Below are 22,816 nucleotides of genomic sequence, written 5' to 3' on the forward strand. Positions count from 1 at the left end.
AGTACAACAAATCCTCGTAACATTATCAGCACATTCGAGGAACTTACTTGAAATTTTATGGCCAATTTTTCTTAATGGTCTTTCATGACTCAACTGCAAAATGTCCCGCATCATAGTACTCATCTTTGAAAATGACCTTTCATTCTATCACTGGAGATCCAGATCGCGAGAAAACGTGCTATACAGTACCTATAGACATACTTAGTATGCCGAGGTTTCCTCATTTGATGCTGGCCATTTTCTACTCGACTAATACGCCGTCCTCATGTGCCAAGCAAATTTACGTCGGCGACTAGAAATGTGCGCCCTAAACACAAAACTCAAATGAAATGCATCCATAGTTATTCCACAGTAAAAATGGTAAGATATCTATCTCTTAACTTTAAAGGAATACTCCCTGTGTTCTGAAGATCATTTTAGTAGTTAAGAAGCCAGTGGACTTTATCCCTAATTTTTTGATACTGTATGTGAGACCCTGTAGCTGAAACATAGCACGATGGTACTTGACACTATCGATGCATTACGTTCGGAAGATTCACTTGCCGTTGATCGTAACTGGGTGCAACAGACCATATAATATGGCGAATGTCAGTGGAATCTAAGCAACTGTCAGAGTGTATCAAAATAATACCAAGCTTTAGTACTTCCTCGCATAAAGACTCCCATACCTGTGTTTCCCCACCGTTCTTTCCACTCCTACCGTCTCTTTTAGTTTAGAGACACAATGGCTCCAATTCACCAAAGTAAAAGAACTATTAAATTTGCTTGCTCTTCTGATCAGACAAAGGCCAAATACACAACTTCATCGAGGCTGCAACCATAATCTGATCGCCTTTGCAACTGTGTTACGCTTATCACAAATTATTATGTAAGTCAATAGACAAGACAACTCCATTTATAGTGCAAGAAAGCAACCCTTCTTTTCAAAGGTTGTTGAAACTGACTGAAGGTAATTTTCAACAAGGCAGATCAATAAATAAGATTATTCTCTGTGGGAGCCTGCTTCGACAAATGATAGAAAAATAGTCCAATGGACGAACTGACATTCTTCGATGAGAAACAAGATAATATCACCCAGAACAGGAATTTTACCGTAACAAAAATTGGTCACTATACGTAACATACGTAAAATAAAAATTTATTACAAAGACTGCATACTGCACTTAATCACTTACGGTAAATATTCTTTTAATCACCAGAAGGAAACTAAAGAGTATGGATTTCTTTCGCATCATCAGTTCCTGTAACGTAACAGATGAGCTCTTTATTGATTGCCAATAGTGCTAAAATACTGTTCTAATGCGCTCTTAGGTAACATGGGAGCTGTTTCCCCTTCAACTTATTCCTCGACTATTTTTTACCAATGTTGTTCACATCATTCTTCCGCTTGGAACTGACTCAGACACTCCATTTACCTAAGACCCTTTTAAATTATGTCGCTAACTGCTACAAAACACACAGCAGTCGCTCTTATAATTTAGTAGCGTCAAAAAAATTTGCTTCCAAAGAAAACTTGAGTTACTTCAGCTGATACATTATGTTTATGAAGTCAGTGGAAGCTGAAACACTTTATTATAACGCTACACTTTGTTTTGATAAAGGTATCTAACGTACTAAATAAAATTGTAAATAATATTTCAAAAAGTTCAGGAGTTCGACCACTAATACGATACGATAACCCGAAATATTCATTTTTTATTTGTTTTAGTGTGCTTACAAATATCGGGAGGCTGTTTTGCAAGCACCGATTCGGTTGAGTTTAATGTTGTTATATTTTTGTCTCTGAGTTGTATGTAGTCTATAAAAAATCATACACACGGTTCAATCAGACTATTTCCACTATTGGCTATTTTTAACACAATTTTCTCTACAAAAGTAATCATTTTCTAAGTGGGTTCAGGGTGTTCTCAAACGATTCTGATTATTAATTTGATCTTTCACCAATAGCGTCCATTTGTGGAATATTTTGTAACTATAAGACTGCTTAACGTAAAACAGGAATAAGATATTTCACCACAAACATTTAATGCAACACAACTGAATTTGTTTTGGGATTACAGTCCCGGTGAATTTGGTAAACTACGACACATTCGCTATCTACTTATTCTGTAATACAGTGTTATTAATGTCGACAACTGCTGCGTTTTCAGCACCTTACCTGTTGATAATAACCTAACGTCGAAGTTTGCAGTCGTGAAAATTGTTATAAAGAATACAGTCGATGGCGAACATGACGTCATTTTAAAAAAATATAAAAGCTAAAGTACCACTTGTGTCAGGAAGTATTGGGAAGTAGACCTACAGTTACGCTGTATCCATTTAGCTTTATCTTAACAAAAAGATAATGTGAACCAGGGCATTTGTCCGCAGAGGGATGTGGGGTGCACTAGTGGAATTGTAGCTACGAAGGTGGATGGAGGGGTGTGTCTGGCTATCTCAGTCTGTGTGGTAACTGTATCGAAAACATTCTGACCACTAAACAGCTTGAATTGCAAAAATATCTATCAACCAAACACGGTATATTCATATTGACATATTACTATTTTACTAAACTAGGAATTTTTACCAATAGGAATATTTTTTCATTATGTTAAGTCATCTGTGTGAACCACGGTGTCACGGTGCTGAAGTTAAAATGTTATTGAATAGTAGACAATTCGGGAGCGTCGGTTTTAGCTTATCTGCATGATAGAAAGCATAGCGTGTAAGTTCCATTTCGATCAAATAACAATAGGCACACCATGATTGCTTCCAAATTTTTCCATTTATTATTAGTAGTTACATGCAATTCTGTCAGGAATGACACTTCATTAGTTTACGACATGATACCGCCGCCAGCTACGAAGGACGTCACCAGAGGAAAATGCAACACCGAGCAGATTGGACAGGCTAAAATGCTTGCTCACGAGGTTTCTTCACGAACGAGTTAACCTCATTTTGCTTCCCTCAGTGAAATTATTTTACCCATTTTATCTGCACGGCACCAAGTTCATTGATGACGGGCTAAGCTTCTGTTAGCTGTCGCCGGTCGCCATCCTTCGCAACAAAGTGTCAAGCTTAGGACGTTGCCCTTGAGCAGTGGTTCCCAACAGGTGGTTCGCGGACCCCCAGTGGTCCGCCAGCTATGCCGGAGGCGTCCAAAGATGCTATTAGTATTATCTGTACGGCACCAAGTTCATTGATGACGGGCTAAGCTTCTGTTAGCTGTCGCCGGTCGCCATCCTTCGCAACAAAGTGTCAAGCTTAGGACGTTGCCCTTGAGCAGTGGTTCCCAACAGGTGGTTCGCGGACCCCCAGTGGTCCGCCAGCTATGCCGGAGGCGTCCAAAGATGCTATTAGTATTATCTGTACGGCACCAAGTTCATTGATGACGGGCTAAGCTTCTGTTAGCTGAAGCCGGTCGCCATCCTTCGCAACAAAGTGTCAAGCTTAGGACGTTGTCCTTGAGCAGTGCTTAACAACAGGTGGTCCCCGGATCCCCAGTGGTCCGAGAGCTATGCCAGAGGCATCCAAAGATGCTATTAGTATTATCTGTACGGCACCAAGTTCATTGATGACGGGCTAAGCTTCTGTTAGCTGTCGCCGGTCGCCATCCTTCGCAACAAAGTGTCAAGCTTAGGACGTTGCCCTTGAGCAGTGGTTCCCAACAGGTGGTTCGCGGACCCCCAGTGGTCCGCCAGCTATGCCGGAGGCGTCCAAAGATGCTATTAGTATTATCTGTACGGCACCAAGTTCATTGATGACGGGCTAAGCTTCTGTTAGCTGAAGCCGGTCGCCATCCTTCGCAACAAAGTGTCAAGCTTAGGACGTTGTCCTTGAGCAGTGCTTAACAACAGGTGGTCCCCGGATCCCCAGTGGTCCGAGAGCTATGCCAGAGGCATCCAAAGATGCTATTAGTATTATCTGTACGGCACCAAGTTCATTGATGACGGGCTAAGCTTCTGTTAGCTGTCGCCGGTCGCCATCCTTCGCAACAAAGTGTCAAGCTTAGGACGTTGTCCTTGAGCAGTGCTTAACAACAGGTGGTCCCCGGATCCCCAGTGGTCCGAGAGCTATGCCAGAGGCATCCAAAGATGCTATTAGTATTATCTGTACGGCACCAAGTTCATTGATGACGGGCTAAGCTTCTGTTAGCTGAAGCCGGTCGCCATCCTTCGCAACAAAGTGTCAAGCTTAGGACGTTGTCCTTGAGCAGTGCTTAACAACAGGTGGTCCCCGGATCCCCAGTGGTCCGAGAGCTATGCCAGAGGCATCCAAAGATGCTATTAGTATTATCTGTACGGCACCAAGTTCATTGATGACGGGCTAAGCTTCTGTTAACTGAAGCCGGTCGCCATCCTTCGCAACAAAGTGTCAAGCTTAGGACGTTGTCCTTGAGCAGTGCTTAACAACAGGTGGTCCCCGGATCCCCAGTGGTCCGAGAGCTATGCCAGAGGCATCCAAAGATGCTATTAGTATTATCTGTACGGCACCAAGTTCATTGATGACGGGCTAAGCTTCTGTTAGCTGTCGCCGGTCGCCATCCTTCGCAACAAAGTGTCAAGCTTAGGACGTTGCCCTTGAGCAGTGGTTCCCAACAGGTGGTTCGCGGACCCCCAGTGGTCCGCCAGCTATGCCGGAGGCGTCCAAAGATGCTATTAGTATTATCTGTACGGCACCAAGTTCATTGATGACGGGCTAAGCTTCTGTTAGCTGAAGCCGGTCGCCATCCTTCGCAACAAAGTGTCAAGCTTAGGACGTTGTCCTTGAGCAGTGCTTAACAACAGGTGGTCCCCGGATCCCCAGTGGTCCGAGAGCTATGCCAGAGGCATCCAAAGATGCTATTAGTATTATCTGTACGGCACCAAGTTCATTGATGACGGGCTAAGCTTCTGTTAGCTGTCGCCGGTCGCCATCCTTCGCAACAAAGTGTCAAGCTTAGGACGTTGCCATTGAGCAGTGGTTCCCAACAGGTGGTTCGCGGACCCCCAGTGGTCCGCCAGCTATGCCGGAGGCGTCCAAAGATGCTATTAGTATTATCTGTACGGCACCAAGTTCATTGATGACGGGCTAAGCTTCTGTTAGCTGAAGCCGGTCGCCATCCTTCGCAACAAAGTGTCAAGCTTAGGACGTTGTCCTTGAGCAGTGCTTAACAACAGGTGGTCCCCGGATCCCCAGTGGTCCGAGAGCTATGCCAGAGGCATCCAAAGATGCTATTAGTATTATCTGTACGGCACCAAGTTCATTGATGACGGGCTAAGCTTCTGTTAGCTGTCGCCGGTCGCCATCCTTCGCAACAAAGTGTCAAGCTTAGGACGTTGCCCTTGAGCAGTGGTTCCCAACAGGTGGTTCGCGGACCCCCAGTGGTCCGCCAGCTATGCCGGAGGCGTCCAAAGATGCTATTAGTATTATCTGTACGGCACCAAGTTCATTGATGACGGGCTAAGCTTCTGTTAGCTGAAGCCGGTCGCCATCCTTCGCAACAAAGTGTCAAGCTTAGGACGTTGCCCTTGAGCAGTGCTTAACAACAGGTGGTCCCCGGATCCCCAGTGGTCCGAGAGCTATGCCAGAGGCATCCAAAGATGCTATTAGTATTATCTGTACGGCACCAAGTTCATTGATGACGGGCTAAGCTTCTGTTAGCCGTCGCCGATCGCCATCCTTCGCAACAAAGTGTCAAGCTTAGGACGTTGCCCTTGAGCAGTGGTTCCCAACAGGTGATTCGCGGACCCCCAGTGGTCCGCCAGCTATGCCAGAGGCGTCCAAAGATGCTATTAGTATTACCTGTACGGCACCAAGTTCATTGATGACGGGCTAAGCTTCTGTTAGCTGAAGCCGGTCGCCATCCTTCGCAACAAAGTGTCAAGCTTAGGACGTTGCCCTTGAGCAGTGGTTCCCAACAGGTGGTCCCCGGACCCCCAGTGGTCCGAGAGCTATGACAGAGGCATCCAAAGATGCTATTAGTATTATCTGTACGGCACCAAGTTCATTGATGACGGGCTAAGCTTCTTTTAGCTGTCGCCGGTCGCCATCCTTCGCAACAAAGTGTCAAGCTTAGGACGTTGCCCTTGAGCAGTGGTTCCCAACAGGTGGTTCGCGGACCCCCAGTGGTCCGCCAGCTATGCCGGAGGCGTCCAAAGATGCTATTAGTATTATCTGTACGGCACCAAGTTCATTGATGACGGGCTAAGCTTCTGTTAGCTGAAGCCGGTCGCCATCCTTCGCAACAAAGTGTCAAGCTTAGGACGTTGTCCTTGAGCAGTGCTTAACAACAGGTGGTCCCCGGATCCCCAGTGGTCCGAGAGCTATGCCAGAGGCATCCAAAGATGCTATTAGTATTATCTGTACGGCACCAAGTTCATTGATGACGGGCTAAGCTTCTGTTAGCTGTCGCCGGTCGCCATCCTTCGCAACAAAGTGTCAAGCTTAGGACGTTGCCCTTGAGCAGTGGTTCCCAACAGGTGGTTCGCGGACCCCCAGTGGTCCGCCAGCTATGCCGGAGGCGTCCAAAGATGCTATTAGTATTATCTGTACGGCACCAAGTTCATTGATGACGGGCTAAGCTTCTGTTAGCTGAAGCCGGTCGCCATCCTTCGCAACAAAGTGTCAAGCTTAGGACGTTGTCCTTGAGCAGTGCTTAACAACAGGTGGTCCCCGGATCCCCAGTGGTCCGAGAGCTATGCCAGAGGCATCCAAAGATGCTATTAGTATTATCTGTACGGCACCAAGTTCATTGATGACGGGCTAAGCTTCTGTTAGCTGTCGCCGGTCGCCATCCTTCGCAACAAAGTGTCAAGCTTAGGACGTTGCCCTTGAGCAGTGGTTCCCAACAGGTGGTTCGCGGACCCCCAGTGGTCCGCCAGCTATGCCGGAGGCGTCCAAAGATGCTATTAGTATTATCTGTACGGCACCAAGTTCATTGATGACGGGCTAAGCTTCTGTTAGCTGAAGCCGGTCGCCATCCTTCGCAACAAAGTGTCAAGCTTAGGACGTTGCCCTTGAGCAGTGCTTAACAACAGGTGGTCCCCGGACCCCCAGTGGTCCGAGAGCTATGACAGAGGCATCCAAAGATGCTATTAGTATTATCTGTACGGCACCAAGTTCATTGATGACGGGCTAAGCTTCTTTTAGCTGTCGCCGGTCGCCATCCTTCGCAACAAAGTGTCAAGCTTAGGACGTTGCCCTTGAGCAGTGGTTCCCAACAGGTGGTCCGCGGACCCCAGTGGTCCGCGAGCTATGCCAGAGGCGTCCAAAGATGCTATTAGTATGAAAAATATATTAAATATATTTCGTACGCTAACAGATTTTTTGTTTTGGCCGCTTCCTACATGAGCAGCGCTTTTGCGAACGGTAACTTCTGCGTCTAGCGTCTTCCTAGAGCCAACTAACACTAGAAAATACAACTGATTACATGGAAATCGGTTTTACGTTCACTGGACCTGAGCAACAGCCTAAACCTCCATATGTAATTTGCTGTATTGTAGAACAAAAGCAAACTGGTGCTTTTCATTTGTTGCTATGAAAACCTTTCGAAGTACTGTGATTCTTGAGTTTCTCCCGGCGTATTTGATAATCAAAATATCCACGGGTGTACTGCCGGTCTATAGTGTCCAACGGGCACAATATTTCGGCGATCAAACATGTCGCAATCATGATGATGGCGACATGTTTGATCGCCGAAATATTGTGCCCGTTGGACACTATAGACCGGCAGTACACCCGTGGATATTTTGACTTTCGAAGTACTGTCTACTCAATGAAATCTCGAGTGTAGTACACATAAAAGACCAATACAGACAGTTTTCATTTTTTCCTGTCATTTTAATACTCAATTTTTGTTTTTTAAGGAGTTTGTTATACTAAACACCCAGATTTGAAGACAAAGATTTTGAGCAATAATCAAAAATTTAACAATAACAGTGATGGCTAAACTGAAAAAGTTTTAAGCTCAGTATTTTTCAATAACGAATATGTCAATGTTTTTTCTAAGTATCAAAAATATAAAATGTATAAAAAGACCCTTAATTTGGTTTTTTTAAGTTCAAATGGCTCTGAGCACTATGGGACTTAACATCAAAGGTTATCAGTCCCCTAGAACTTATAACTACTTAAATCTAACGAACCTAAGGACATCACACACTTTCATGCCCGAGGCTGGACTCGAACCTGCGACCGTAGCGGTCGCGCGGTTCCGGACTGAGGCGCCTACAACCGCTCGGTCAAAACGGCCGGCGTTCTTTTATAATTTATTTAGTTACTTGATACTGTGATATGACAAGGTACCAATCATGCTCTATGAGAGGATCATGGAGAAAATTTTGTTGGGAACCCCTGCCCTACAGAGTACGGAGCTATATGGGAATCAGACAGCTTATGCAGTGAACTACGCCGCCTCTATACCGTATTCCTGCAAAACTGATATTTCGAGCGGGAAATTTGCCGTGCCATACACACTGTGCATGTTAGAACAATGTGAGGAACAAGAAGAATGTGAAACACAATGAGGAATGGTCGTCTTCCCATACGTCGCCGATGCTTCTTCGGAAGTAGTAAACAGCGTAGAAGAATTCCAGTTCCTATGTCTTGACCTCTGCGCCATCTACACCAGCCAACGCCGATGACACGGGGAACGATTCCGTTTACTGTTTAAACTATTCGTCTCAGACACCTGTGCTACCACCCTCCCCCTCCTCCCCCCTCCCTCCCTCCCCCTCCCCCCAACACACACACACACACACACACACACACACACACACACACACACACACACACACACACACACACACACACACAACTCCCCAACAGAAATCTTTTTGTTCTGCTGTCTGAATATTTAAAGAGCTTGGATAACGCAACGGCAAGACAGAGGAAAACATATAAACCTGTCACTTGATAGCTGGCCTTCCAGAAGGCAGCGCAACAAACGGGAATGATTTTGGCACGCCGCCTATTGTCTGCTCGGGTTCTAGCCCACCGAAAGTTACCTTATTGTTATTCACCTAGATTCATTCCAGCTTCGGTAGACAACCAGGGACAAATTTTCACAACTGCTGCTGACAATTTCTCGCTTGTAACAGGTAAAGTAAAATTGTAATCTGTCTAGATAACCGCATGTTAGCAATTCGATTCCACTATTCGGAGAGGCGCGCCGGTCTCATAGCGAACCAGGCCGGTGAGTTAACGGTAAGGACCAGCATGCCGGCCAGCTTTGATGTGGTTTTTAGGCGGTATCCCACATCCAACTAGTTTAATACCGGGCTGATACCCCCACCTCGCCTAAGTTACACGCTTTGCAAACATTTAGAAAAGATCTCACAAATTCACATACATAACACTAGACGAAAATAGATGTAGTGGACACGGAGGTCAATCTGTACTACTAACACTGGAAGGAACAGATTAACACGCCGTCTCTACGAAGACAAGAGATAAAAACCAAGAAGAAGAAGAAGAAGAAGAAGAAGAAGTCAATGATTGTAATTAACCACTGTGCTGCTATAAGTTTAATTTCAGAAGTATTTCCCTTCAGATGTGTGTGCACGTGTGCTACAGTGAATTTAATTTGGATGGGATGCAAATCTATCTACAGTGGATCTAATTTAATAATAAGGAAGAAGTGATGTTTCTTTATGTAATATCTCTCTATATTCTACTAATTATCCCTGCACAATTCTATGAGTGAATTGCGTTTCCTACTTGACAATTTATATACTCGCAGAATCGATGCGCTAAGTGGTACAGCACCATTACTATTCCATGAGCGCATAATTACTCTTTGTAATATTCTCTCGTGTGTTGCGGGGACTTCTAGGATCTTCTCCGTGCCGAATAGCCCCACTGAATAATTGTAATTTTGCCATCGAGATTACTGGAAGAAAGAGATTGAAAATATATTGTATGCTACTTAAGAAAATATATACTAAGTATTTACATCAAAGGTGTGTAAGGAATTTCATTATATATGTATTCTCTAATTGGAAATTTGCACGGAGGTGTCGTTTCATTGGTTGTCAGAAGGGAACTTCCGATGAATTGGAAACTAACCTGCAATTATTAGATCCAAGAGCTCCATTATTTCATCGGATAATTAAACTATCGAAGGAAACTTTCCGCTTGATCTAGGTTTCCCGACTCACTACGCAACGCAAGAAAACCAAGACGTTTTATTTACACAGGATTGCAGATCACTTCGAATCATCGATACTGCGGACAAGGAGAGTCATCGTCCGATTCTGATTAAACAAGTAAAGCTTAATTATAATTTTCTTGAGAGACTGCGATGACTGTGATATGGCTGCTTATGCATGAGATCATTAATAAAATACTAATAACTAACTTTCCTCCTCACCAGCAACCAGTATAAACACTATATTAATTAAAATTATATTTAAAAATGGTGTACTTTAATAACAGTATATGAACGCTCTGGAAAATAGCCTGTTAAGAGGTTTAACTTTGTGAAACAACCTGGTATCTCAAAAATATAAAAGCAAAGATTGCCGACTTTTTAGTTACACCTCTGTTTCCGTGCCATCATCGGGAAAAGGGCTTGGAAACTGCACGTTGGCAACGGACGTGGACTTCACATTTTCCAAAGGGACTGCAAAAATCTCAAAACAAATGTTAACAAGCATCATATCTGTGTATTATCATCACCATTTACTATCATGAGGTATTTACTGCAGTTAAAAAAGGAGCGTAGCTCCATTAGAAAATATATTTCCTTCATTACCTCTGCAGACAGTATCAAGAATTAACCACACAGGAAATTTATTGCCCTCTCTTTCCCTCTGTTCTTTGTCGTACTGTTTGCCAACAGCTGGTGTGCGCCTGCTTAGCTGGTGGTAACGCGTTTGTCTATCATACAACGAACCAGGGTTCGATTACCGTCCGGGTTGGAGATTTTCTCAGATCGTGGACTCGGTGTTGTGCTGTCATCATCGTCATTTCATCATCACTGACACGCAAGTTGCCCTATGTGGCGTCACCTGAAATGGGACTTGCGACCCGGCGGCCAAACTTCCCCGGGTGAGGTCTCCCGGCCATGAATGCCACATGATTATCTCATTTTTTACCAACAATTGGTGTATCGACTTTTCGCATGTCACTCTTTACGTTTCAAAGTATAGAAATTCAAGTGATAAGAATTACCTTTGAAAACCAACAAGAGAGCACGCAAGGGCTGAAACAATGATATAGATGCAGATTGTCTACGACGTCCTCAGCTCAAGGATTGCGACATTGGAGTTTACAGCGTGGTCAGAACAATGGAAAGCTTGCAAGGGGGTTGCACGGTAGGTCTGATTGAGAAATAAACATTAAGGACAAAAATCAATACGTTGCGCCGTTTCCGAGTTAATTAGCATTTAAGTTAGCCAATTAGGCCGTTGCGCGTGTGACTTCAAGGGACCTGCGAATGACGGGTGTCGCCAAATGTGTTCTTCGTTTGGTTTCCTAAAACCGGACAAGAGAGCGACACAAAAATTGGATATGGGACGGTAGCAAACATTGAACTCGAGCCATAGGCTGAGTAGTCTCCTGCTCTATTACCTACGCTGTAAGAACAAGTGACACTGAATGTATCTGACGCGCCTCTTGAATTTTTGCTGATATTAACTCGGAAACGGCGAACATATCGAATTTTTGAGAGAGGGCGAGGGGTAGTGAGTTATTTGTTGAATTACAGTATATGTACAACTGTATGAGTATCTGCTACCCAAATTAAAGCAGAGGGGCGATCGGAAAGCCTCCCATATACGCAGCGCTAAAATGTGAAATAATGTTTTCAAGGCAACAAATAATTGTAAGAGGATTTTTCCTTATTTATATATATTTTCACTTGAGGACAAATAATTGTTACTATTCATTGCTTGAATTATTCCCTCGATTTGTCTACTGATAAACTTACAATTGAAATACGAAACTATAATTTGATCAAACAAACATTTTCAGCCTTAAGTTGATCGTAGGAACTAGTATCTTACTCATTACCCATTCTGGCAGCAACTTTTTGCCAGAGCAGCAGTATTATGAAACTGACTTACTGTTTTAAATTAGTTAAGAGCAGAGAGAATTATCATAGTCACTACACATTAAATTCATATTTTGAATCAGCTGGTAGAACTGCCCAGATTGCAAAAGTAATCATGTTTATGAACGTACTATTTATTCGTAACTGTTCATAAAACTGCTAGATTGAGGTATCATACTTTTTAGTCTTCTTTAGATATTCGCCTTTTCTATTAATCATGTCTGCTACATTTCACTTTGATGTGGGACATTTAGCTTCGTTTGGAAATGTATTACGTCTATCTCGCTCAAAAATTGTCTAGAGTGGCCATTTCCGCGATTGTCTAATTTTCTAAACAGCTCCCTCTCTGACGTTCCAGGATGTGCACCAGATATTAAATTTGCAACTCACTCCCATCCAACGTGGAATTGCACCAAAGTAGAAGGGTGATGTCCAGTGGAGTGCTAGCGTAACCAAATTTAATTAAAAACTGCGATGGTGAATAGGTAAAAACAGTGACATGTGACGGTGTTGATTAATAGCAGCTTCAGCCATCTTTGACACATAGTCTCTTTAAAGTAATGACAGAGTAGAATGCTTTTATGGTTGCTTGTATAATGTAACACTATGTTTGGCTCGTTAACGTTGAGAAAGCAGGGAAAGTGTTAAGACTTTTTACGCCACTGCTCTCTAACACTAGTAGAGACATCTAGGGAGGGCCTTGCCAAACATCCTGATCCAATGGACGAATTACTATCAAAAATGTTAGGTGCACACCCTCCTTGAAACACAGCAGGGAGGCTTCAATTTAAAGCCAGGGCCGTGCTGCGCATTATCGTCCACAGTTGCTGTTCGTAGCTCCAATGAATAGACTGTGATAGCGATAGATGGTTGTTTACGGGGTTATCAGAATCACACTTTGCGAATAGACTCTTCTCGCTGGTAAAAAGTTAGGAAATGTCTTTTTTAACTACAGGAATACTATATTGTAAAATAAGTGCTTTTAAAAAAAATGAACTTAGTCTTTCACTGCGACGGTGGAAAATTTTTACCCTTGGCTTACTATAGAGACGGCAAATGTAAGATGAACGCATTCCGACTATAAAGGAAGTCCACATATATCCACAAACTGAATCGTCAGTGCAATAATACAACTGTATTAAAACCATTCTTAGTCATATCTACTACCTCATTACCGCTACGTGACACAAAAGTAGCTTGTCCGATACGAGTATATGTGATGTGAGTGCAGATCATAATCAGTTGGTAAGTTGATCCTTTTTAGAAGAATTCTAGAGAAAGTTTTGAAAAATATTTCGAAGGAACTTGGTATCCAGGACAGGTAACTAAAGAGAAGACAAGAATCATGACCTACACATCACTAACAGGCTTGTCAAACACACAAGTTACTACCCAGGACTTAAAAAAAAAAACACCATTGGGAATATTAGACATCAACTACCACACCCACTCATCAATTGGAGTGTGCTGTGCAATGAAATTTTACATAATGAAATTGTATCAGTTCAGCCACTGCATATAAGTATTTATCTATTACACCGTCAATCTAACGTCCTTTCATATTTTCGATGGATGTACTATGTTCCTCCTACGGACTAATCTCCAAGTGTACGGCTAAGTAAATCTATACTATCATGGTGATATGGCTCACTAAACCAGCAAAAACAGTGCATAGATTCGTAGCGGGAGAAGCAGAAACTATAAATGAGACAGGTATAAAAAATGTTACATACGTAAGACCACTTCGTTGTCCGCCTGTTAACACCCCTGTTCTCAAGAACGGGAAGAGGCATCAAGTTCAAATTTATGTCAAATACTATGCCCTTCGACGGTGTAGAAACTGTTAGCTTCTAAGTCAATGTAATCAAAAAATACGGCCATTTATGTCACACATATTGATTCTCGCAAACCCACTCATCAAAACCTATTAATGAACTATATATATATATTTCCAACGAAACCCACAGACCGCGGGTCTTACTCGCACTTGTCAGTTTTTTTTCCTTTTTTTTTCGTAACCGGGCGCTATCGTTAGAGCTGTCTCTCATCTATATAGAGGAGGTTTCATCTCACTTTTTGCAAAATTTTTACACTATATTAAAAACTTATATTGTGGGAGGCATATTCGTTTCAGCAGTATTCAGTCATTCGAGAATTATGCTCCCGAAGACGACAACGGTGTGACAACGGAGACATTGGAGTAAAGATGGTTTGGTTCAAAATGGTTCAAATGGCTCTGAGCACTATGGGACTTAACATCTGAGGTCATCAGTCCCCTAGAACTTAGAACTACTTAATCCTAACTAACCTAATGACATTAAACACATCCATGCCAGAGGCAGGATTCGAACCTGCGACCATAGCGGTCGCGCGGTTCTAGACTATAGCGCCTAGAACCACTCGGCCACTCCGGCCGGCAAAGATGGTTTGAATAATAATACTAATTACAGGGCAGATTATTTTTGATGTAATAATTATTCGCTGGTGGAAAATCGAAATATCTCGCTTCTGATTGCACATTAGCTTCGCAATAATAGAGTAACGGAATTTTAGTAGACAACTAGGTTTATCAGTTGGAGTCGGTACTGCATACGGTTAACTTGTTTCGAACAATGTGTGATGCGAAACAGTTACGGAAAAAAGATAGCTAGGCAATTTAAATCTATTTGTAAGGTTAACATCTTAAATTACATTACCGCCTCCGCATATTGTCTACCTAGCTCCATATTCGCAACTGAAGTGTACACAAATTATCGCGATTATTATATACACCATTAGAGAGATAAGTTAAAAAGTGCAAAACCTAATTATAATTCAGGAGACTTTAGCTACTGTTTAAAGGAATTCAGCGACGTGCAGCATATGATTAGAATTTCTTGTGCCTCACGCTAATTGCAAATGCAAACGCATGTTATCTCTTTATGGACACACAGTTTAGAAATAGTCACTGATGAAGTGAATGCTGTGTAAACACCCGTATCTCTAACTTACTACTTGGATCCTCTGATAAACCAGGAAGGTACTTTTCCCATGTTTTAATTAAAAGCCGCATTGCCTTCCTAAATACACTGAACTTGGAATACTTACGTGATCCAATGCCTTATTCTCTGCCTAAAGCAGCCAGCTGCTTTAACAAACTCCATGTTTGTAGAATACAGTGCCAAAATTGAAATGCTCCTTGGTGAACTGACTCGCTAACACTGAGGCCCTTAAGTTACAACCGGACTATACGTGTTATTGCTCTCGGACGGACAGCGCTAATCAGACGATTGCATCCAAAATGTAAACAAACTGTATACACCACGCTGGCTAAAGGGAAACTTTCTGCTAAAGTCGATCAATCCCTTAATTTCGTGTGGATTAATTTGTATCATGATTTACGTCTAAGAATGGTTACACAGTTCTCGATTGCATTCAATAAATGGAACAAAAGGTATTTTGATTTGTCAAACTTTTCTATTATAACCAGGAACACTTTAGAAATAATGTGATATTCATTTTAAGGAAACATTATGACACTTAGTATACAATATCATTGCTCGAACCGAAACAACTAAGATCTTCATTCAGAGATCGGGTTGTGCATCATAACTTCTGCTACTTTAAAATATGCATACTTTCGTAATTTCTTTACCGAATAACAAGAGTGATGACAACTATTTTCTAGAACCTTGGAATCAGCGTACCACTACATTCTGTACAATATGACTTTGCTTGCTCTTCAGCCTTTATTTCAGGGAATGGACGCTATAAATCTATACATATTACTGAATTAAAGCCTTCCGCCTAGAATAATTTGGAAATTTGTTGTAAGCCCTATGGGACCAAACAGCTGAGGTCATCGGTCCCTAGGCTTACACTCTACATAATCTAACTTACACTAAGGACATCACACACACCCATGTCCGAGGGAGGACTCGAATCACAGACGCGAGGAGTCGCACGAACCGTGACGATACGTCTCAGAGCGCGTGGCTAACCTGGGCGGACCCTCCGCCTCGTTTTTATGTCTGTATGTGAAGGCTAAACACCAACACTACTGTTGAGATTTCAATGTGGCTTTTAATAATACACAGACTGATTCACAAGTAAGGTTTGTGTATATAATCTACACTACTGGTCAATAAAATTGCTACACCACGACGATTACCTGCTACAGACGCAAAATTTAACCGACAGGAAGAAGATGCTGTGATATGCAAATGATTAGCTTTTAAGAGCATTCAGACAAGGTTGGCACCGCTGGCGACACCTACAACGTACTGACATGAGGAAAGTTTGCAAACTTTTTCTCATACACAAACAGCAGTTGACCAGCGTTGCCTGGTCAAACGTTGTTGTGGTGCCTCGTGTAAGGAGGAGAAATGCGTACCATCACGTTTCCGACTTTGATAAAGGTCGGACTGTAGCCTATCGCGATTGCGGTTTATCGTATCGCGATATTGCTGCTCGCGTTGGTCGAGATCAAATGACTGTTAGCAGAATGTGGAATCGGTGGGTTCAGGAGGGTAATACGGAACGCCGTGCTGGATCCCAACGGCCTCGTATCACTAGCAATAGAGATGACAGGCATATTATCCGCATGGCTGTAACGGATCGTGCAGCCACGTCTCGATCCCTGAGTCAACATATGGGGACGTTTGCAAGACAACAACCATCTTCACGAACAGTTCGACGACGTTTGCAGCAGCATGGACTATCAGCTCGGAGACCATGGCTGCGGTTACCCTTGACGCTGCATCACAGACAGGAGCGCCTGCGATGGTGTAATCAACGACGAACCTGCGTGCACGAATGGCAAAACGTCATTTTTTCGGATGAATCCAGGTTCTGTTTACAGCATCATGATGGTCGCAGCTGTGTTTGGCGACATTGCGCTGAACACACATTGGAAGCGTGTATTCGTCATCGCCATACTGGCGTATATCCCGGCGTGATGGTATGGGATGCCATTGGTTACAGTATCGGTCACCTCTTGTTGGCACTGACGGCACTTTGAACACAGGACGTTACATTTCAGATTTGTTACGACCCGTGGGTCTACCCTTCATTAGATCTCTGCGAAACCCTACATTTCAACAGGATAATGCATGACCGCATGTTGCAGGTCCTGTATGGGGCTTTCTGGATACAGAAAATGTTCGACTGGTGCCCTGGCCAGCACATTCTCCAGATCTCTCACCAATTGAAAACGTCTGGTCAATGGTGGCCGAGCAACTGGCTCATCACAATACACCAGTCACTACTGTTGATGAACTGTGGTATCGTGTTGAAGCTGCATGGGCAGCTGTACCTGTACACGCCATCCACATGTCAGTTCTAGTATAATATATTTGTCCAATGAATACCCGTTTATCATCTGCATTTCTTCTTGGTGTAGCAATTTTAATGGCCAGTAGTGTATTACCGCTAGGCCAGACAAGTCGCCTGGCCTTAGATACTTAATGCTAATTGAAAAATAAACAAATAGGAACACTTTTACTCAGATAGATTAAAGCGCGACCAGAAAAGTCGTGAACGTCACTTCAGTCTTCGCTCATCCTATTTTTTCCGCAGACGATCAGTTCCCACGCCTCGTCGAGCCCTACTCCAACAACATTCCAACAGCGTTGTCACGTTGGTAATACCGGTTTCCGTTCTCACCGAAGTTAAGCTACGTTGGCCGCAGCTAGTACTCGGATGGGGGACCGTCCTAGGAAAACCGGGTGCCATTGGTTTCAAGGACGCGTAAGGCACCGAAATGTCGTCCAATTGAAAGACTTACATCAGGCTGTGGTGCCACACAAAATTATTACCTGAAACATAGTGAGCATCGTACCTCATTCTTGCTAACGGCCGACCGAAGTGGCCGTGCGGTTCTAGGCACTGCAGTCTGGAACCGCGAGACCGCTACGGTCGCAGGTTCGAATCCTGCCTCGGGCATGGATGTGTGTGATGTCCTTACGTTAGTTAGGTTTAACTAGTTCTAAGTTCTAGGGGACTAATGACCTGAGAAGTTGAGTCCCATAGTGCTCAGAGCCTTGCTAAAGTGTTGGGTGGAGTAGTGGCGAGACACTGGACTCGTACTGGGGAACAAGGTGGTTCAATTCTCCATTCAACTATCTCAGATTTAGGTTTATCTAAATTAGGGAAATTGAATTTCTTTGAAATTCCCTACCCTATCCTTCCCCATGTTCGTCGTCAAGCTTCCTGTCGACCACGCCTGACCACAACTAAAGAGGATCGCACGTCGTAACCCCTTCTTTCCTACCTTTCGAGAACTAGTAACGGTCTCCTTGAATCATTCTGTATTGTCCCGCGCCATTGTTCGGTGACTAGCAGCGACCGCATTAGGGAATTACTGTGCCACGCGTAGGTTGCAGTTAAGTGGGGTAGGACGTCAAACGGGCCAACTTGGAGCAGGAGAGGCATCACAGGACATTTTAATTTCCAGTGTCTATGCTTTTACAAATAAATTCATAAAACTTTGTCAGCATCACCAGGAAGGATTCAGGATTCACACTCATTGCAGTGGAAGTTCGAAAACATAACAAAATAAATTTTCTATTTTTGCGTGTGAAATTTCATCATTTTTTCACTTACTAGTGGCTGCATTTGTTGCTATAGGTACACTTCATAAGTTAGAGTGATTCTTCGATGAATTTTGCACGACATACATACCATACTTACAGGTGTATGAAACTCTAGAATTTATTTAATCCATGAAAAATCGAATGAGCTGTTGTATTTTAAACTTCATGTTTAGAAAAAACACAGATTTTGTAGTTAATTACCTCAATTTTTACAACAGTTTTTAATAGATTTGGAAAATTCTAGAGTTTCATACACCTTCAAGTATGGTTTGTATGCTGTGCAAAATTCACCGAACCATCTCTCTTACTTATGAAGAAAAGTGTACCTATAGCAACAAATGCTGCCATTCGTAAGTAAAAAAAATGATGATATTCCACATGTACTTCGTTATGTTTTCGAACTTCCGCTGCAATGAGTGTGAATTCTGAACCCTTCCTGGTCATGCCGACAAAGTTATATGAATTGATTTGTAAAACTATAGACAGTTGAAATTAAAATGTCCTGTGGTGCCTCTCCTGTTCCAAGTCGGCCCGTTTGACGTCCTACCCCCCTTTTTAAATCACGACACAAACGGCTGCGTTTGGAGTGACCGGGAAGCAAGGACTGAAGATGAATGGTGTCACATTGTCTTCAACGACAGGTCGCCGTCCTAAACTACCCCAGATGACCATAGTCAGCAAGCATGGCAGCGACCTGAGCAGAAGTCCTAGTCTTCCAATGTTTTGGAGAGGCATAGCCGTGTTTTTAACGTTATGATGTGGTGATCCGTAGGGTATGACTTCAGGTCACAACTGTTAATGTGCGAGAGACCTCTGATGGCACAGTGCTACTTCACGGACATCCTTTATTCTCACGTGTTGCTTCTCATGCGACAGTTCGGCGGTGCCATACTTCAAGAGGACAATGCTCACGTGGCATGCATGATGCTGAGGCAGTATCTTGGACAGCAAGACTTCTAGGTCTGTCCTCGATAGAACATGTGGCGGTGCATCTCGGACATCAACTATGTCTCAGGACTAGTATCCAGAATATCGAGGGCCAGTTACGACAGTTGTATTTCAGCTTCCCTCAGGTGAAGAAACAACGGCCTTATGACACCCTTTCAAATCGATTCAGTGCATGCATCCAGTGCGAGAGAGGGTGTACTGTTATACTGATAAGTGGGCTCAAGTTCTTCGTAAATATAACTCGATTTTGTAATTACTAAATGTAAATGTCGTGTGGCTAGGGCCTCCCGTCGGGTAGACCGTTCGCCGGGTGCAATTCTTTCGATTTGACGCCACTTCGGTGACTTGTGATTCGATGGGGATGAAATGATAATGATAAGAACCACACAACACCCAATCCCTGGGCGAAGAAAATCTCCGACCCAGCCGGGAACCGAACCCGGGCCCTTAGCATTGACATTCTGTCGCGCTGACCACTCAGCTACCGGGGGCGGACTTGTAATTACTGAAATAGCATCATTTATCATTTCAACCAGTGAATTTTCATCTCGTTTCCCCCCACTTCTCCTTTTTTTGTCAGGCTGTACATTAACTTTTTATGCAGGGTGTTTCCGTAAGAGCGTTCAAAAATGTAACAGGACATAGAAAATGCTCCAGTGAACAATTTGATGTAGGGAACATGGGGCCGAAGAAGCCAGCTTAAGGAACTATGGAAGTAAACTTGTCTCGCGCTTTGTCTAGCATTACTGTTTTCCGGCTGAGTAGCCACCTGTACTTAAGGTTCGTGCAAAGAGTTCTACCTCAGCTGTTGGAGAACATACTCTTGGCTGTTCGCGAGAGGATGTGGATACGACATGACGGTACACCGTCTCACTTCATTGCGGATATCCACAACCACCCCAATACTGTATTTCCTGGTAGCTGGATTGGAAAGGGAGGTCCTATTCCATGGCCTGCGAGGTCACCTGAGCTGAATCCCCTCGATTATTTCCTATGGGGTTATCTAAAGTCACATTTGTATGAGACCCCAGTGGATACGAAGATGGAATTAGTGGAATTAGCTACCAGAACTGTAGCTGCCTGTAATGTGATTCGAAACACACCAGCAATATTTGTCAGTGTGCGTCGGAACCTTGTTCGCCGATGTCATGCTTTCATTGAGGTTGATGGCCGTCTTTTTTAGCACATTTTGTAAGATATAATACTGTCATTGTGTCACTGATGGTATTTGCAGTTAATTGTAACTAATGTAAATAAAAAGAAGCAACGAAAAAATCATACCAAATTTAAAAGAACGCAAAATCCCCAAGACTGGGGGTTCCCGGGTTCGATTCCCGGCGGGGTCAGGGATTTTCTCTGCCTCGTGATAACTGGGTGTTGTGTGATGTCCTTAGGTTAGTTAGGTTTAAGTAGTTCTAAGTTCTAGGGGACTGATGACCATAGATGTTAACTCCCATAGTGCTCAGAGCCATTTGAACCAACCCTAGACTGGCAAAGTTTTACAGAAGTTCGAAATATAGCGCGTAATTCAATGCGAGATGCTCTTAATAAATTCCAAAACGAAATTCTGTCTCGAAATCTGGCAGAAAACCCAAAGAGATTCTGGTCATACATAAAGCACACCAGTGGCAAGACTCAATCAATACCTTCACTGCGGGATAGCAACGGTGAAGTCACTGATCACAGTGCCACTAAAGCAGAGTTATTAAACACGGTTTTCCGAAACTCCTTCACAAAAGAAGACGGAGTAAATATTCCTGAATTCCAATCAAGAACAACTGCCAAGATGAGAAACATAGAAGTAGATATACTCGGTGTAACAAAGCAGCTTAAATCACTTAATAAAGGCAAGGCCTCCAGTCCAAATTGTATACCAGTCAGGTTCCTCTCAGAATACGCTGATTAAATAGCTCCATATTTAGCAATTATATACAACCACTCGCTCAAAAAAAGCTCCGTACCTACAGACTGGAAAATTGCTCAAGTCACACCAATACCTAAAAAGGGAAGTAGGAGTAATCCGCTGAATTACAGGGCTATATCACTAACGTCGATTTTCAGAAGGGTTTTAGAACATATACTGTATTCGAACATCGTGAAGTATCTCGAAGAAAACGATTTACTGACATACAGTCAGCACGGATTCAGGAAATATTGTTCTTGTGAAACACAACTAGCTCTTTGTACTCTTGAAGTAATAAGTGCTGTCGACAGGGGATGTCAAACTGATTCCATATTTTTAGATTTCTAGAAGGCTTTCGACACCGTTCCTCACAAGCGTCTTCTAACCAAACTGCGTGCCTACGGAGTATCGCCTCAGTTGTGCGACTGGATGCTTGATTTCCTGTCATAAAGGTCACAGTTCGTAGTAACAGACGTAAAAGTCATCGAGTAAAACAAAAGTAATATCCGGCGTTCCCCAATGAAGTGTTATAGGTCCTCTATTGTTCCTGATCAACACTCCTGGATATTGAAATAAGAACACCGTGAATTCATTGTCCCAGGAAGGGGAAACTTTATTGACACATTCCTGGGGTCAGATACATCACATGATCACACTGACAGAACCACAGGCACATAGACACAGGCAACAGAGCATGCACAATGTCGCCACTAGTACAGTGTATATCCACCTTTCGCAGCAATGCAGGCTGCTATTCTCCCATGGAGACGATCGTAGAGATGCTGGATGTAGTCCTGTGGAACGGCTTGCCATGCCATTTCCACCTGGCGCCTCAGTTGGACCAGCGTTCGTGCTGGACGTGCAGACCGCGTGAGACGACGCTTCATCCAGTCCCTAACATGCTCAATGGGGGACAGATCCGGAGATCTTGCTGGCCAGGGTAGTTGACTTACACCTTCTAGAGCACGTTGGATGGCACGGGATACATGCGGACGTGCATTGTCCTGTTGGAACAGCAAGTTCCCTTGCCGGTCTAGGAATGGTAGAACGATGGGTTCGATGACGGTTTGGATGTACCGTGCACTATTCAGTGTCCCCTCGACGATCACCAGAGGTGTACGGCCAGTGTAGGAGATCGCTCCCCACACCATGATGCCGGGTGTTGGCCCTGTGTGCCTCGGTCGTATGCAGCCCTGATTGTGGCGCTCACCTGCACGGCGCCAAACACGCATACGACCATCATCGGCACCAAGGCAGAAGCGACTCTCATCGCTGAAGACGACACGTCTCCATCCGTCCCTCCATTCACGCCTGTCGCGACACCACTGGAGGCGGGCTGCACGATGTTGGGGCGTGAGCGGAAGACGGCCTAACGATGTGCGG

At 43.7% G+C, this 22,816-nt stretch overlaps 1 protein-coding gene and 1 non-coding gene across 5 annotated transcripts in view; both read right to left on the reverse strand.

The window, feature by feature from the left end:
* LOC126297535 (excitatory amino acid transporter 1) overlaps positions 1–22,816 on the reverse strand; it is a 661,389-nt gene that overhangs the window by 449,202 nt on the left and 189,371 nt on the right. Inside the window, exon 1 of one of the 4 annotated variants that reach the window (XM_049988446.1) lies at positions 15,098–15,307. The exons of 2 other annotated variants lie outside the window; for them this stretch is intronic. In XM_049988446.1, the coding sequence (XP_049844403.1) occupies positions 15,098–15,153 (56 nt within the window). In that variant the 5' untranslated portion in view covers positions 15,154–15,307. Of the gene's footprint in view, positions 1–15,097; positions 15,308–22,816 lie in introns of those variants that run through there. One more of the 4 variants, XM_049988445.1, reaches the window with a different exon arrangement.
* Positions 14,341–14,424, reverse strand: Trnas-aga (transfer RNA serine (anticodon AGA)). The gene is given in 2 exon segments: positions 14,341–14,375; positions 14,385–14,424. It is a non-coding gene; the product is annotated as a tRNA-Ser (tRNA).

This window comes from Schistocerca gregaria, chromosome X (genome assembly GCF_023897955.1).
Source record: "Schistocerca gregaria isolate iqSchGreg1 chromosome X, iqSchGreg1.2, whole genome shotgun sequence".
In the NCBI taxonomy this organism is placed as follows: Eukaryota; Metazoa; Arthropoda; class Insecta; order Orthoptera; family Acrididae; genus Schistocerca; species Schistocerca gregaria.